At 39.5% G+C, this 15,169-nt stretch overlaps 1 protein-coding gene across 3 annotated transcripts in view; it reads right to left on the minus strand.

Moving 5' to 3' along the window:
• LOC130907632 (adhesion G protein-coupled receptor F5-like) overlaps nucleotides 1-15,169 on the minus strand; it is a 94,228-nt gene that overhangs the window by 57,575 nt on the left and 21,484 nt on the right. For all 3 annotated transcript variants that reach the window (XM_057822934.1, XM_057822935.1, XM_057822933.1), the window contains exons 3-4: nucleotides 12,993-13,035; nucleotides 10,723-10,881 (exon numbers count right to left, since the gene is read on the minus strand). In XM_057822934.1, coding sequence (XP_057678917.1) covers nucleotides 10,723-10,881; nucleotides 12,993-13,035 — 202 coding nt within the window. The remainder of the gene's footprint in view (nucleotides 1-10,722; nucleotides 10,882-12,992; nucleotides 13,036-15,169) is intronic.

The following is a 15,169-nucleotide window of genomic DNA, read 5'->3' on the forward strand; positions in this document are numbered from 1 at the left end:
GCAAGGCAAATTTATTTATATAGCACAATTCAACACAAGGCAATTCAAAGTGCTTTACATCACATGAAAACCATAAAAATCACATTTAAATCAACACAACGTAAAAACCAAGACAAAAGATCGCATTTAATCACAGAATAAAAATAAATAAATAAAAATAAAACAAAAATAGAAATAAAGCAAAAACTACTACTAATAATAATCATTGAAATCAGCAATGGAGATAAGCACAAGAGGAATAGAAGGCAGGTAGATTGAAATATATAGACAGTTATGGATATGCAGTGCTAAACAAAAGCGTTTTTAGCCCTGATTTAAAGGAGCTAACGGTTTGAGCATACTTCAGACGTTCGGGTAACTTGTTCCAGAGGTGAGGAGCATAATAACTAAATGCTGCCTCACCCTGCTTGGTTCTTGTTCTTGGAACATGCAGAAGACCCGTTCCAGACGACCTTAGGGGTCTAGATGTCTCATAGGAATCTAACAAGTCAAGCATGTATTTTGGTCCAAGGCCATTAAGTGTTTTGTAGACGAGCAGTAGTATTTTATAGTCTATCCTTTGACTCACTGGAAGCCAGTGTAGCGATTTCAAAACCGGTGTAATGTGGTCCAGCTTCCTTGTATTTGTGAGGACTCTGGCTGCAGCATTCTGTACTAGCTGCAGCTTCCTGACTGATTTTTTATCAAGACCTGTAAATATACCGTTGCAGTAGTCCAATCTGCTGAAAACGAATGCATGCATAAGTTTTTCCATGTCTTGTTGAGTCAGAAGCCCCTTAATTCTGGTTATATTTTTTAGGTGGTAATAAGCGGATTTAGTGACGGACTTTAGATGGCTATCAAATTTTAGGTCTGAGTCAATAATTACGCCAAGGTTTCTGACTTGATTTGTAGCTGTAAGTGACATTGTGCTAAGTTGGCTGCTTATCTTTGACCTTTCCTTTTTTGGCCCAAAAATGATCACCTCTGTTTTCTCCACATTTAACTGGAGAAAATTCTGGCACATCCATTCATTGATTTGATGAATGCATTTACTCAGGGAGACTAAGGGACTATAATCATGTGGGGACACAGAAATGTACAGTTGTGTGTCATCTGCATAGGCGTGATAGGAGATGTCATACTGTTCCATTATCTGAGCTAACGGAAGCATATAGATGTTAAATAAGAGTGGTCCAAGAATTGACCCTTGAGGGACTCCACACGTGAATTTGGTTCGTTCTGACTGATAATTTCCGATTGACACAAAGAAATCCCTATCATGTAAATAGGATGTGAACCACTGAAGAATAGTGTCAGTAAGCCCTACCCACTGTTCCAATCTGCTGAGTAGTATGTTGTGATCAACCGTGTCAAATGCGGCGCTGAGATCCAATAGTAGCAGAACAGAGGATTTGCCTGCATCGGTATTCCGACGAATATCATTTAGGACTTTGATAAGCACGGTCTCGGTGCTGTGTTGTGGCCGAAATCCAGACTGAAATGAGTCAAAAAGATTGTTTTGGATCATAAAAGTCTGGATCTGTTCAAACACAACCCTTTCGATAATTTTCCCCAGGAATGTCAGATTTGATATTGGCCTGTAATTACTAATGGTTGAGGCATCCAGATTAGGTTTTTTTAGGAGAGGTTTTATTACTGCAGTTTTTAAAGTCTGAGGAAACTCTCCTGTTTGGAGGGAAGTATTTATAATCTGAAGTATGTCTGGGGCTATGCAATAAAAAAAAGTTTTGAAAAAGTTTGAAGGAAGGATGTCAAGGCAGCATGTTGTGGGCTTTAGTTTCGACACAATTTCTGTTAAAGTGGCATAGTCCAAGAGGCTAAACTGTCTAAGATTGACGTGGGGGACATGTTGGGAGGCATTTAGTGTAACATTTGTTAATCCGGAGTTGCACACAGTCTGTCTAATCATTAGTACTTTGTGTGTAAAAAATGCTGCGAAATTATTACAGGACACCTCAGATGCCAATTCCTGAGGTATTGATGCTTGTGGGTTTGTCAGTTTGTCAACAACAGAAAATAGTGTGCGAGTATTGTTGGTGTTTCTACTAATGATCTCTGAAAAATATGATTGTCTAGCATTTTTCAGTTCCTGGTTGTATTTGCGAAGACTCTCTTTGTAGATATCATAAAAAACTAGGAGTTTGTTTTTTCGCCATCTGCGTTCTGCTCGTCTACAAACTTGCTTTTGTTTTATAGCTAGTATGGCATTTCTCCAGGGTGACCTCTTCTTTCTTGACAAAGTTTTTGTCTTAATCGGGGCAATAGTGTCCATTACAGTCATCACACCGGAACTGAAACTATTTACAAGTTCTTCCACTGGAGCTATTGTAGGGGTTAATAATGAGGCATAGGCCTGTGTGAATAACGCACATGTGTTATCACTTATGTAACGCTTCCTAATAAACTCTGTTTCCCTTTTCAGAGGATGGACAGGGGTGGTCATTTTAAACATAATGCAGTAGTGATCAGACAGAGCAACATCATTCACTGTGACCTCAGAGATGTTAAGACCTTTGGATATTATTAAGTCCAGTATGTGCCCTCTGTTATGTGTTGGAACTGTGACATGCTGAGATAAACCAAATGTATCCAAAATATTTAAAAGCTCTCTAGCACATCCTTCTTCAGGATTATCAACATGAATGTTAAAGTCACCCACTAAAACAACACAATCAAAGTCCATGCACACGGAAGACAGTATTTTGGTAAACTCATCAAAAAACATTGTGTTATACTTCGGTGGTCTGTAAATTGTTACCAAGGCTGCTCTGCAAGGGCTTTTTAGCTGAATGACAATATACTCAAAGGAATTAAACTGACCACATGAAATATTCGTGCATTGAAAACTGTCCCTGATCAGACTGGCAACCCCACCTCCTTTCTTATGGGTTCTTGGCGCACTAAAGAAATTGAAGTTTGCGGGGGTTGCCTCGATCAGAACTGTCGAACTCTTATCTTGATCTAACCAAGTTTCTGTTAGGAACAACATGTCAAGGTTATGTTTGCAGATAAAATCATTAATTAAGAAAGATTTGCCAGCTAAAGATCTAATATTTAGCAGAGCCAATTGGAGATGCCAGACTGGATTCACTGGTGAGCTTTGGGAATGACATACTATGGTTAACAGGTTGGCAGAATTTATTGAGCGTTTTTTATTTCTCACCAGTCTAGCCCTTTTTTTGTTGTTTATCACCACTGGGATTGTTGAGCATACATACTGTACTCCATAAGGCCCCGGCTTTTGCTGGGACAGAAAAGTCTTTGTAATGTTGTCACAGCCTGGACCCGGTGCACATCATATTGGTGTCACAAACATGGCTTCCTCCATAGAAGGATAATACCGTGTAGTTCCAGAGTTGTAGTGCTTTGGCTTTGCCCCGAGAGAATTCCAGTGGAGGCTGGTTGGTTTGTTGCCATCTTGGTTTCATCTGACCATATCACATTCTCCCAGTCCTCTTCTGGATCATCCAAATGCTCTCTAGCGAACCCCAGACGGGCCTGGACGTGTACTGGCTTCAGCAGGGGGACACGTCTGGGAGTGCAGGATTTGAGTCCCTGGTGGTGCATTGTGTTACTTTGTTACTGTGGTCCCAGCTCTCTTTAGGTCATTCACTAGGTCCCCCCGTGTGGTTCTGGGATTTTCGCTCACCGTTCTTGTTATCATTTTGACACCATGGGGTGAGATCTTGCATGGAGCCCCAGATCGAGGGAGATTATCAGTGGTCTTGTATGTTTTCCATTTTCTAATTATTGCTCCCACAGTTGATTTCATTACACCAAGCGTTTTACCTATTGCAGATTCAGTCTTCCCAGCCTGGTGCAGGTCTAACAGTTTTTTCTCTGGTGTCCTTCGACAACTCTTTGGTCTTGGCCGTAGTGGGGTTTGGAATGTGACTGCCTGAGGTTGTGGACAGGTGTCTTTTATACCGGTAATGAATTAAAAAGGTGCCATTAATACTGGTAACGAGTGGAGCCTCGTTAGAATAAGTTAGACCTCTGTGACAGCCAGAAATCTTGCTTGTTTGTAGGTGACCAAATACTTATTTTCCACTCTAATTTGGAAAAAAAATTCTTTAGAAATCAAACAATGCGATTTTCTGTTTTTTTTCCACATTCTGTCTCTCATGGTTGAGGTTTACCCATGTTGACAATCACACGCCTATTTTCAAGTAGGAGAAGTTGCACAATTTGTGGTTGACTAAATACTTATTTGCCCCACTGTATACTGTATACAGGTAGTCCACTGGTTATCCGGAGTTTCCTTTTTTTTTTTTTATTTATTTTTTTTTTATGATGTTGACTTTTATTTTGTAATGCATAATTTTATTTTGGCGCAGGAAGCATAGAGCAGTTAGTACTAATGGCAGGCGAGTAAGAGCACACGAATAAGAACGTACAGGTAGTCCCCGGGTTACGAACGACTTCTGTTCCTATGCCAATCTTTTTCAAGCTTTTTTGAGTCACTGCACGTTTTTACATTGGAAAAAATCTCGCGGCACACCACAAACCAAAAATGTTTTCTGTACAGTATATTTAATTAAAAAATAATTTCTCAGTATGTATCCTTAGTCAGTGTGAAGCTTGAGCCTGTTTAGATGAACACAAAGTCGATATCCTTATTCTTCAACAGTTCTCAGTCTTTGTCCGTTTTTATTTATTCATTCATTCATTTTCCATGCCGCTTATTCCTCACGAGGGTCGCGGAGGTGCTGGAGCCTATCCCAGCTAACAACGGGCTGTAGGCAGGGGACACCCTGAACTGGTTGCCAGCCAATCGCAGGGCACAAGGAGACACACAACCATTCACGCACACACTCATACCTACGGACAATTTAGAGTGTTCAATCAGCCTACCATGCATGTTTTTGGGATGTGGGAGGAAACCGGAGTTCCCGGAGGAAACCCACGCAGGCACGGGGAGAACATGCAAACGCCACACAGGAAGGCCCGGGATTGAACCCTTGATCTCAGAACTGTGAGGCAGATGTGCTAACCACTCAGCCACCGTGCCGCCCGTTTTTATTTATTTATTTATTTTTTTTATAACAGTTAGGTTTGAAAAAGCTCAGAATTATCAGACAGGGGGACTTGAGCAATGTCTTCAATGTTCTTCGCATCAGGGCCGAGCATCTCGCTGACAATGGCTTTGCAGGCAGGTAGTATTAATGTCTCTGTCACAGTGTGGTACTTTTTGGATTTAGCAACAAGGACTTGTTGTGAGGCAACGGGTGTTTCGTTTGGAGATGACGTTCAAAAACTTGCGTGGCACCATGGCGATGTTGGATAGCGTGTTGATAGCTCATGTCGCGTTCAAGAATGGCTTGGACTTCTAGCCATTAGCCACCTTGCTGTCCTCAACAATGTGTTGGAATAAAACACAGAGGGAGGTCGTCAAATATGGATAGACTAGAAAGGACACTTTTGAGTTTATCGACACATGACGAGTCTAACCAAATGATGTGCAGTAGACGTGCTGGGGTCCACAGTGTCTCGGACAGCAAGGTCGCTGATGGTTAGAAATCCGAGCAGTCCTTAAACGCGACACGAGAAATACCTCGCTCATCTGCACACGACAGAACTTTCGCGTTACACCTGACGATCTCTTGCGGCACACTACATGCTGGTTGAAAAACACTGTCCTACGCCAATGAGACACGAATTTTCACATAAAACTGAATTAACCCTTTAAGCATTTCGAAATAACTATCCAAAAAGTCCAAAAGTATTGTTTTTTTTTTTTTTAATGATTGAGAATACACTGTCCTCTGGTGGCAACGTTGGGTCTGGCTGGACTGTCGCCTTGTATGATAGAAGCAGACTCAGACGTATGACATTGATAGAAAATAGCTGCGCTGTGGTTTGGCACGCATAAAGCTGTGAGTTGTTCCAGCTAACATATGTTTGTGTATGCATTTGTAATTAAGTTTTAAAGTTACAGTTTGTGGAGTTACGTGTGAGCGATTTGCTATGAGAAATGTAAATACATTAGCATTCGTAGCATTTAAGCTATAGGACTTTTGTTAGGCAAATTAGGCTCATTTAATCTACTAAATTTTCATATTCATCAAACTAGATGGATGTTTGAACACCAATTGTTTTGTTTCAAGGGTTTTATTGTTAAAATATCGTTTTGAACATAAGTGTATTTGTGTGGTACAACTTGTCAATTGTCAAAAGTGAAGGAAGTAAAAAGCATCAAAATATTTGTGTACGTTGCCCTCTAGTGTTTGGCCGCCATTACTAGGGTGTTTGCGTACCTATAACAGCCCACTGTCAGTAAATATAAACAGTAACGTTAGCTGCTGTTGGCTGTGTGCTGCGGGCGTAACACCACAGCTATGGCGGATGGGGTCCTTGTCAGGAAAATCCATAATAACACCAGGAGTCTCGCCTCCCACTCATTGGGGATTAAATCATCAGGCCAGTCCTCTAGAGTCTCTTTTACATGCGCATGGAAGAATGGAGTGAAACACACAAAGGATGCGTTCACAAGCAAACTTGGTTTATTTCCGCAATCCATTTTCCTTTAATGCAACATGGATACATATTCATGAAACAGAATAAACATTCAAACATGGCAATGGTCTATTGGTTATATTCAAATCAGGTAAAAGTGAGTGGCCCTCCTCTTCACTCGCCCTCCCCAGTCACATGTGTTTCTTCTCCTAGTGAGATAATGTCAAAATGTTTACAACAATGCTATCTCACTTTAAGCCGAGTACTTCAAGAAACACCATTTGTTCGAAGCAACATCGTAAACTTTTCCCCAGGGGAGGCTTTGAGTAGCCAGCCCACCACCCCCTCTTTACTGTGGAATGTGACCTGTGGCAATTTAAGGCACATAGTGAATACATGGGTTACAATTTAATAAAACCACTAACTAGGATAAATGCAATTCCCTTTTTCTTACTAATATTTCCCTAACAGTCCTTCCAGTCTTTTATGCTCGGATAAGTAATAAAATGACAAGACTGGATAGGAGGTCGTCATTGAAATATATTGGAAATAGCATCTATATTTTATATCTACGAGCGCATGTCCTCAATAATGACGTAGGCGCATGAGATTTGTTCCTGGAAATAATAAGCCCACATATTAGGGAAGATGACTGTAAACCAGACGTCTTTGGATAGCTTTTTTACGAGGGAAAGGCCACCTGTTGAGCCAGAAGAGGAGCCTACAACCAAGTCCATTCAGCATAATATGTGGCTATAAGCTAGCAAACGAGGCATATGGTGAGTTACATTTTCCCTGCACTTAGTGTTCGTTTTTAGCCCCGTCGTGTTATTTATAGTCACTGTAATTTTCTGCGACACATTGCCGGTCCGTGAAAAAAAGGCCATATCATACTGGTCCTTGGTGCGAAAAACGGTGGGGACCACTTGTATAGACTACATGTGCACATCAGAAAGAACATTAATCTTCGTAGTTATTAAATAACAAAAGCCATCTTGCATAGTAGAAATAACTAGAAAAACTTGAAATAATGTGACTAAGCAAATAACTACCCAGTGGAGTGTGTCAGAAATCACGAGATCATCGATAATCTCTTATCTGACATTTTTATCAGGTTATTCCTCAGAACAAAGTAAACAGTTTCATCACAGATTCATTAGATAGCTTGAACCTGATTGACTTGACTTTTTGTTTTGTACTTAAAGAGCATATGACATGAGAAAAAAAGTCTAAAATGTCATTATTATGTGAATTAGAATCATATTTTGAGACGATTCGACTATATACAACAATTTAGCAAAGCACAGATGACGAGAAATTAGTCTTTTAATCTGCTGGTTAGCCACGCCTACCATTATAGGGCTTTAGCGTCCCCAACAGGTGGATGACGTCAGCGGTAGACTTGGCTCCTCGATTTTACTATTCAGCCCATTGAGGGGAAATTATTCAAAACGAGGAAAACGCGACGAAGAAAGCCGCAAAATGTCATTGTTTCAGTCTCTCTACTCCAATATTTTTACAGGATATTCTTTTTACCCAAGTATTTTTCCCCAATAGCTATATAAATGGCTTGAGAAGGACCAGTCAGCCCGTTGAGGGGGAACTATTCACAACGAGGAAAACGCGACGAAGAGAGCGGCAAAATGTCATTGTTTCTGTCTCTTTACTTCAATATTTTTACAGGATACTCTTTTTATCCAAGTATTTTCCCCAATTGCTAAATAAATGGCATGGTCATGACAAATAACAGTCTTGTGCTGAATGGAATATGAAATAATAAAAATGCATTTATTCAGGACGACATGGCAAAATTACTCCATAATGATCAAAACTGTCGACTTCACCTTTACTGTCGCACCTCCCGAACGATATTTTATGACACCTAAATCGGACATATGTCATTTCCCTTCCCCGGCTTCGGAGAATGTAAACAAACCAGAAGGCGTGACAGCTAGCCGACATGCTAACCCGAACCGAGTGATGTTTCAAAGTCTTCAAAGCGGAAAATCACACATAGCTATCCTGGATTATTTGACATGACGACCCGGTTGTCGAATGTCTTAGCAGATCGGCAAACCGCCCGGCGGAGAACAATTTACAGTTCGTTCCCCGAAGGAGGGTGGCTGGAGCTAACGCAGCTAACGTGCTGCTGCTAATGCATTAGGAGAGCTTTTTACATGCCTATCAATGATCAAACGTAAGTAGTCCTTCATTTAAAGGAAGTTTGTAGTGTTTACTTTGTAATCGCTGTATTCGTATTTGACATAATACAAAACAAGATGTTTACTCACTTCATCGTAAGTCCAATGGTCCCACAGTAAATATCCACGGTGAATGGGAACCTTTTGAAACTCCAAAAAGGCGCATACGCCTCTCCCTCATACAGAATGATTTTTCCGCAGCCGTTTGTCTGGCGTGATGCGAAATATAAACGTATTAATCCGCAAAATCAGCTGAATCCTTCGTCCTCATACACAACAGTACACTGTAGCGTGAAGAGGACGTCTTCTACCGTACACGTCACAGCGCCCTCCTCCTTAATGCAAGACCGAAGCCGGAAGTCACTCATTTTCCTGGCGCGGGATTCAAAAAACTAAATAAATATAGCGATCGCTTCCACACACATCCAAGCGGTCCATATCATTCAGGAGCATAAAATACCGCGTGTATTATGAAATAAACATGCTTTTTCGTGTCACAGGCACTTTAAATTCAGGAGGCAAACTATATGACCCTTTTTCATAAGAATACCCATAGCAAAAATTTGCTACTCATCTGTTGCTTAATCTCGTCTCGTGAGACGAATTTGATCATCTCAAATTTATCTCATTCTCTGCTTATTTGTTTCTGAGTTTGTGCTCCTAAGGGTACCCGTAGGAGCAAGTGATGAGTCAAAATGAGCAAAGACATCATTGAGACAAAGGAGATTGATTTGAGAAAACTATATTTGAGCAATAGTTGAGAAGAAAAAATTATCTTCATTAAAAATGGAGTTACACTTGTACAGCACCTTTCAGGCACTCAAAGCACTTTGACACAATATCCTCATCTAGCTGCTGGTGACACAACAACGTGGGGGTCAGTGTCTTGCTCAAGGATACTTAGATGAATTCATCAGGACAGAGAGTTGAACTCAAAACCTCTGAGTTGGGGAACGACTTCTCTACCACTGAGCCACGCACGGACTCAGATACACTGTGCTCGATGTGACACAGCACATCAACGGAAAGCAACTTCAGAAAGTATGTGTCGGAGTGATGAAGAAAATGTATCATATTTTGGTTCATTTAATAATATATATACTGTATATTTAAAAAAAAAAACAAAAAAAAAACAAACAAAAAAAAAACATCCAAATCGCAGACATGTTGCCTGTGAGCCAGTCGGTTTAGCGAGACATCATCAGCCAGCGTGTTGCCTATTTTGATTACATCATCAAACAAGAGAACAACGGTTCTTCACACTATTTTTTGGTCAACTTTCGGTCTTCGAAACCAAAAACCGATAATGCATTTGTAGCGCCCGATAGTTTTCGGCGCCAAATTTTCGGTCACATCTCTAATTTTTACATTGAACAAGATGAACCAAATGAACCAGATGTTATTTAATTATTTGACCAGTTATAATATTTTCTCGGATTTTGGCATGAGATGGACATGTCAGAGCAGACACTACTCTTTCTTACAATGAAAGAATCTTGAAAACCCAAAATGAACAATTGCAGACTGGAAGGAGATCAAATTGAGAAATATCTGTGACTGGCACAATATACAGTAAGGTTGCTACGCAAGATCAGTAAAAGAGGCAGCTTTGAGGGAACTTGAAGAAATAAAATACTTTGCTCATCCATATCTTTTACTGAGACATTACTGAGATCGTGACTCCAAGTAAGGAGATAAAATCGAGACACATTTGAGAATGACACAAGTACTCACAGTTGTGTCTTGGTGAGATCTTGAAAGGAGACAACTGTGAGACTTTATTGAAAAATCATGCCAGTAGAACTATTCTCAAGACCTTCTCACGTAATGCTCACTATGAGACTTACTTCTCATGAGACAAATTTGAGAAAACTGAGAAAACCATTCTGGTCTCGATTATTGCTGATTCATTTCTCAGAGATGTAAATGAGGCATGAACAAGATCTCATCTTCAATTTTGCGCTGCTATGGGTATGACTATTTGCCTTTTTTCCTGAGTTGTATAAAATAAAAAAAAACAAAAGAAAAATGAAAAGAACCAATCTACAGTATGTGCGCCTACCTGTGGTGATTTCAATGTGTGTCAGATTTGCAGTGGAATCCAGACGCAGGGGCAGAGAAACGCTACCGTTGTTTAGCAGGGTGCGAAGATATTCCACTGTCTCAACACTCTTCACATTTAGCTCAAAGGAAACTTCATACTCATACTGTCCAGGCTGATCTGCAGACGGAATACAAAAATGATCATTCATTAAAATTTTAAGACCAACTATCATATCAGACAGTGTTTTCATTAACAATGACGTTAACAAAAATAATTCGTCGAAAAAGTTTTTTTCATGATGATGACGCGCTATAAATGTGGCTTGGGAGACCAGAACATAATGTGACGAATGCCGGTTTTCTTCTGATGAGACGATAATGCGACATAATTTCTGTCATATGATCACACTGCGTGACATTTTCATATTGTACGTGGGGTACGTCAGCTTGCAGTATAGCAGTGTTCAGGTTGTGTCACTCATGTGAGATGTGCCGCATCTCTCCCTGACTCTCCTCACTGGACTTTAAGATGTGTCTAAAGCTAAGCTTTGCTCCATCTGGCTTGTTTGAAAACACACAGTAAGATTTGTTTTCTTATGTTGGCAAGACAGAATATGCAATGTTGCTTTAGCTGTTAAAGCAAGGGTGTCGGTTTGCATAGGGGACATAGGGACATAACACTACCAACTTTTCAGGATGCTCAAATTGTCCCCACCACCTGTTACCTCCTATTATGAGGTGTATTATTTTCAAAATGTTCAGACATTTATCCCTTTTCACTTGCTGAATGTTCCAGTTCTTTTTTTTTCTCCTCAAACACGTTTCATTAGTACCACCCCGCTCCCCCGCCACACACACTCACACAGCCCCAACAGCTTCATGTTGACAACATGCTGCCAGCAGCAGCCACTGTAAGTAGTGTAAAAAGACATCAATGTTGCGGAGGAGGGGAAAACACCACTAATTTTGCTACCTAAAGTCCGACCCCCATCAAAGTTAGAATAACATTAAACTGTGAACTTGCAAACCTGCAAAAACTACTGTGGTCAGGCCAGCCTTCACAAGGAACAACAAAGTCAGGCAACGGTCCCTCATTTGGATCATTGTTTTTATTATGTGCATTATGGTAATGCAACACGGTGGCTTCAGAGTGCAAGTCTCTTTATTTAAAAAATGGGAGCTATCCAAGAATGGGCCCACTTCAGGAAGTTACTGACATAAACATTAACATGACATAAAATAAAAATATGTGAAATTAAACATAAGAATTTCATGAGAGTACCTCGGTTTGAGTCTTGGGGTAGTCTAGTATGCCTCAGATGTAGATCGGTCCTTGGCTATCTTAGATTTTTTTTTCATTAATTTTCTTCCAAATCACTTTCATATTACAATACTTTAGTTTGAGTCTAGGGTCGCTCCAGTATACCCCAGATTAAAAAAAACCTTTTTTTTTTAAATAAAGGGACTTGCACTTCCAAATGTTTCATAAGTAGTTTTTGAAAACAAAGGTTTGAATTGAATGCTGTATCACCTGAACCATTACACATAAAAGTTAGTATAAGCCGGAACAGATTTATTTTGCATTGATCATTTAGCCTATCAATTAATTAGGTTCATATTTGTGAGGAAATGTAGCCCTGCCCCCATGTTCAATAATCTATTTGGTCTTATTAATGTCCCATCCACAGCCAAAAGTGTACATGCTTGTGCTGTTATAATGTCCATACCAATGTTGAGACCAAACCTACGCCCTTGCTTTAAAGGTCTGTGCTTAGTGATCATCACACACTAAATGTAACTCATCACATTAGCATAGAGTAAATGTTAGCATTAACAACAACTTTAGTGTCACGAGCATTCTCTTAAGAGCTCGGACAACTTTTATTTTACATGCAGTTCGTGGCTTCTAGATGGGTTTAATTGAAAATAATGTACTCCTTTTCCCTGCTGAGTATGTATTATCATCACAAGTTAGCGTTGTCCCATACAGTACGTGCTTGCCTGTATTTGTTCATTCCAAATTGTTGGAAACCTTTATTTTTGGGCTAAAACTTTTTTAATTTTACAGACGAAAACATTTTGAGTAACTGTCGACTAAAACTAAACGAAGACGAACACCATTTGAAATTACTAATAAGTGTTTTTGTCCAAAAGACTAAGACATAAATTAAAAGGTGTGCCAAAAACGACATTGATGTCAGATGAAACGGGAAGTTGATTCCTGGAATGGATCGTGTTTGAAGAACTATATTTCCCAAAAACCATAACAGTAAAAGTGATTGCACTTACCCGCCCTTTTCTCCCTACTGATGTGAGGTTCTCCAGAGTGCACCTGATTATGTTAAGAGGAAGAAAAGCAAAAATAGTTATGTCTGTCAGTGATTCTAAAACAATTTACACAAGTATCACTGGAAAAAAAAGTCTTAGCTCAACACAAAAAAGACAGAGGTTTTGCTCCTTCAACAACAACAACAACAAAAAACTACAGTGATATGAAAAAGTATCTGAACCTTTTGGAATTCCTCACATCTCTGCATAAAATCACCATCAAATGTGATCTGATCTTTGTCAAAATCACACAGATGAAACAACAGTGTCTGTTTTAACTGAAACCACCCAAACATTTGTAGGTTTTTATTTTTTAATGAGAATAGTATACAAACAATGACGGACGCGGGGAAAAACAAGTAGGTGAACAATCCTCTTTAATATTTTGGCAGCAATAACTTCAACCAGACACTTCCTGTAGCTGCAGATCAGTCTGGAACATCGATCAGGACTAATCTTGGCCCATTATTCTCTACAAAACTGCTGTAGTTTAGGCAGATTCCTGGAATGTCTGGACTGAATGGCTGTCTTTAGTTCATGCCACAGCATCTTAAGTGTGGACTTTACATGGCCACTCCAGAACGTATTTTTTGTTCTTCTAAAGCCATTCTGAAGTTGATTTACTTCTGTGTTTTCGATCATTGTCTTGTTGCAGCATCCATCCTCTTTTTAGCTTCAACTGTCTGATAGACGGCCTCATGTTTTCATGCAAAACATCTGATAAACTTTTGAATTCATTCTTCCATTAATGATTGCAATTTGTCCAGACTCTGAGGCAGCAAAACAGCCCAAAATCATGACGCTCACTCCACCATGCCTTACGGTGGGGATGAGGTGTTGATGTTGGTGAGCTGTTCCATTTTTCCTCCACTCATGACGTTGTATGTTACCCCAAAACAATCAACATTGGTTTCATCAGTCCATAAAATATTTTGTCAAACTTCTGTGGAGTGTGCAAGTACCTTTTTGCGAACATTAAACAAGCAGCAATGTTTTTTTTAGACAGCAGTGGCTTCCTCCGTGGAGTCCTCCCATGGTTACACTTCTTGGCTATAGTTTAACATATAGATGATGTGTGGACAGTGATATTGGACTGTGCCAGTGATTTATGTAAGTCTTTAGCAGACACTTTAGAGTTCTTTTTTACTTCTCTGAGTATTCTGCGCTGAACTCTTGGCATCATCTTTGATGGATGACCACTCCTAAGGAGAGAAGCAACAGTGCCAAACTCTCTCCATTTTTAGACAACTTCTCTGACTTTCGATTGATGAACATCCAGACTTTAAGAGACATCTCTTTTTACCGAGCCATGATTCACATCAGACAATGATTCTCATCAAGACAATTCTTACCAGGTGTCTGTTTTATGGTGGGCAGGGCAGCTTCAAACCACAGTTATTCAGTGACTGGGCACACACCTGACTTAAATTGTTTGGTAATAATTAGAGATATCCCGATCAATTGGGTCCGATCACGTCATTTTCAAAGTATCGGAATCGGCAAAAAAATATCGGACATGCCTTTTTAAAATATATATATATATATATATATATATATATATATATATATATATATATATATATATATATATATATATATATATATATATATATATATATATATATATATTTATATATATATATATATTTTATTAAATCGTTTTCTAGTTCTAGTTTCTATTTAACGTTCCAGACATGTGTTACACTCTTCCAGAGTCTTTAGTTTAAGCTTGAGGTAGGGTTGTCAAATTTATCGCGTTAACGGCGAGAATTTAAAAAAAATTTCATTTCTCACGTTTCAATATTTAACGCAATAAATGCATGCGCTGCACGACCCACTCACGTATTGCCGCGTTCAATCTATAATGGCGCCGTTTTACCCATACAGTATATAGAGCTAAAAGGTAGCGTAAAATGAGTAGAGTGAAGTTATCAGCCTTTGGAGCCTTTATTTAAATGGCTAAATCCTTTCAATCCCTCTCCCAACGATTGGAATAATCGTGGGAAGCAATGTGGGGAAGAAAGGTAGTAGTTGATCTTTTTCTTAACACCCTATGTTATTTCCCAACGCAGAGAAGATATATCAATTGGTACCCCGACGCACAGTCATGGTTGCACTTGCCATCATGCATTTGGGCA

This window comes from Corythoichthys intestinalis, chromosome 19 (assembly GCF_030265065.1).
Source record: "Corythoichthys intestinalis isolate RoL2023-P3 chromosome 19, ASM3026506v1, whole genome shotgun sequence".
Taxonomy (NCBI): domain Eukaryota; kingdom Metazoa; phylum Chordata; class Actinopteri; order Syngnathiformes; family Syngnathidae; genus Corythoichthys; species Corythoichthys intestinalis.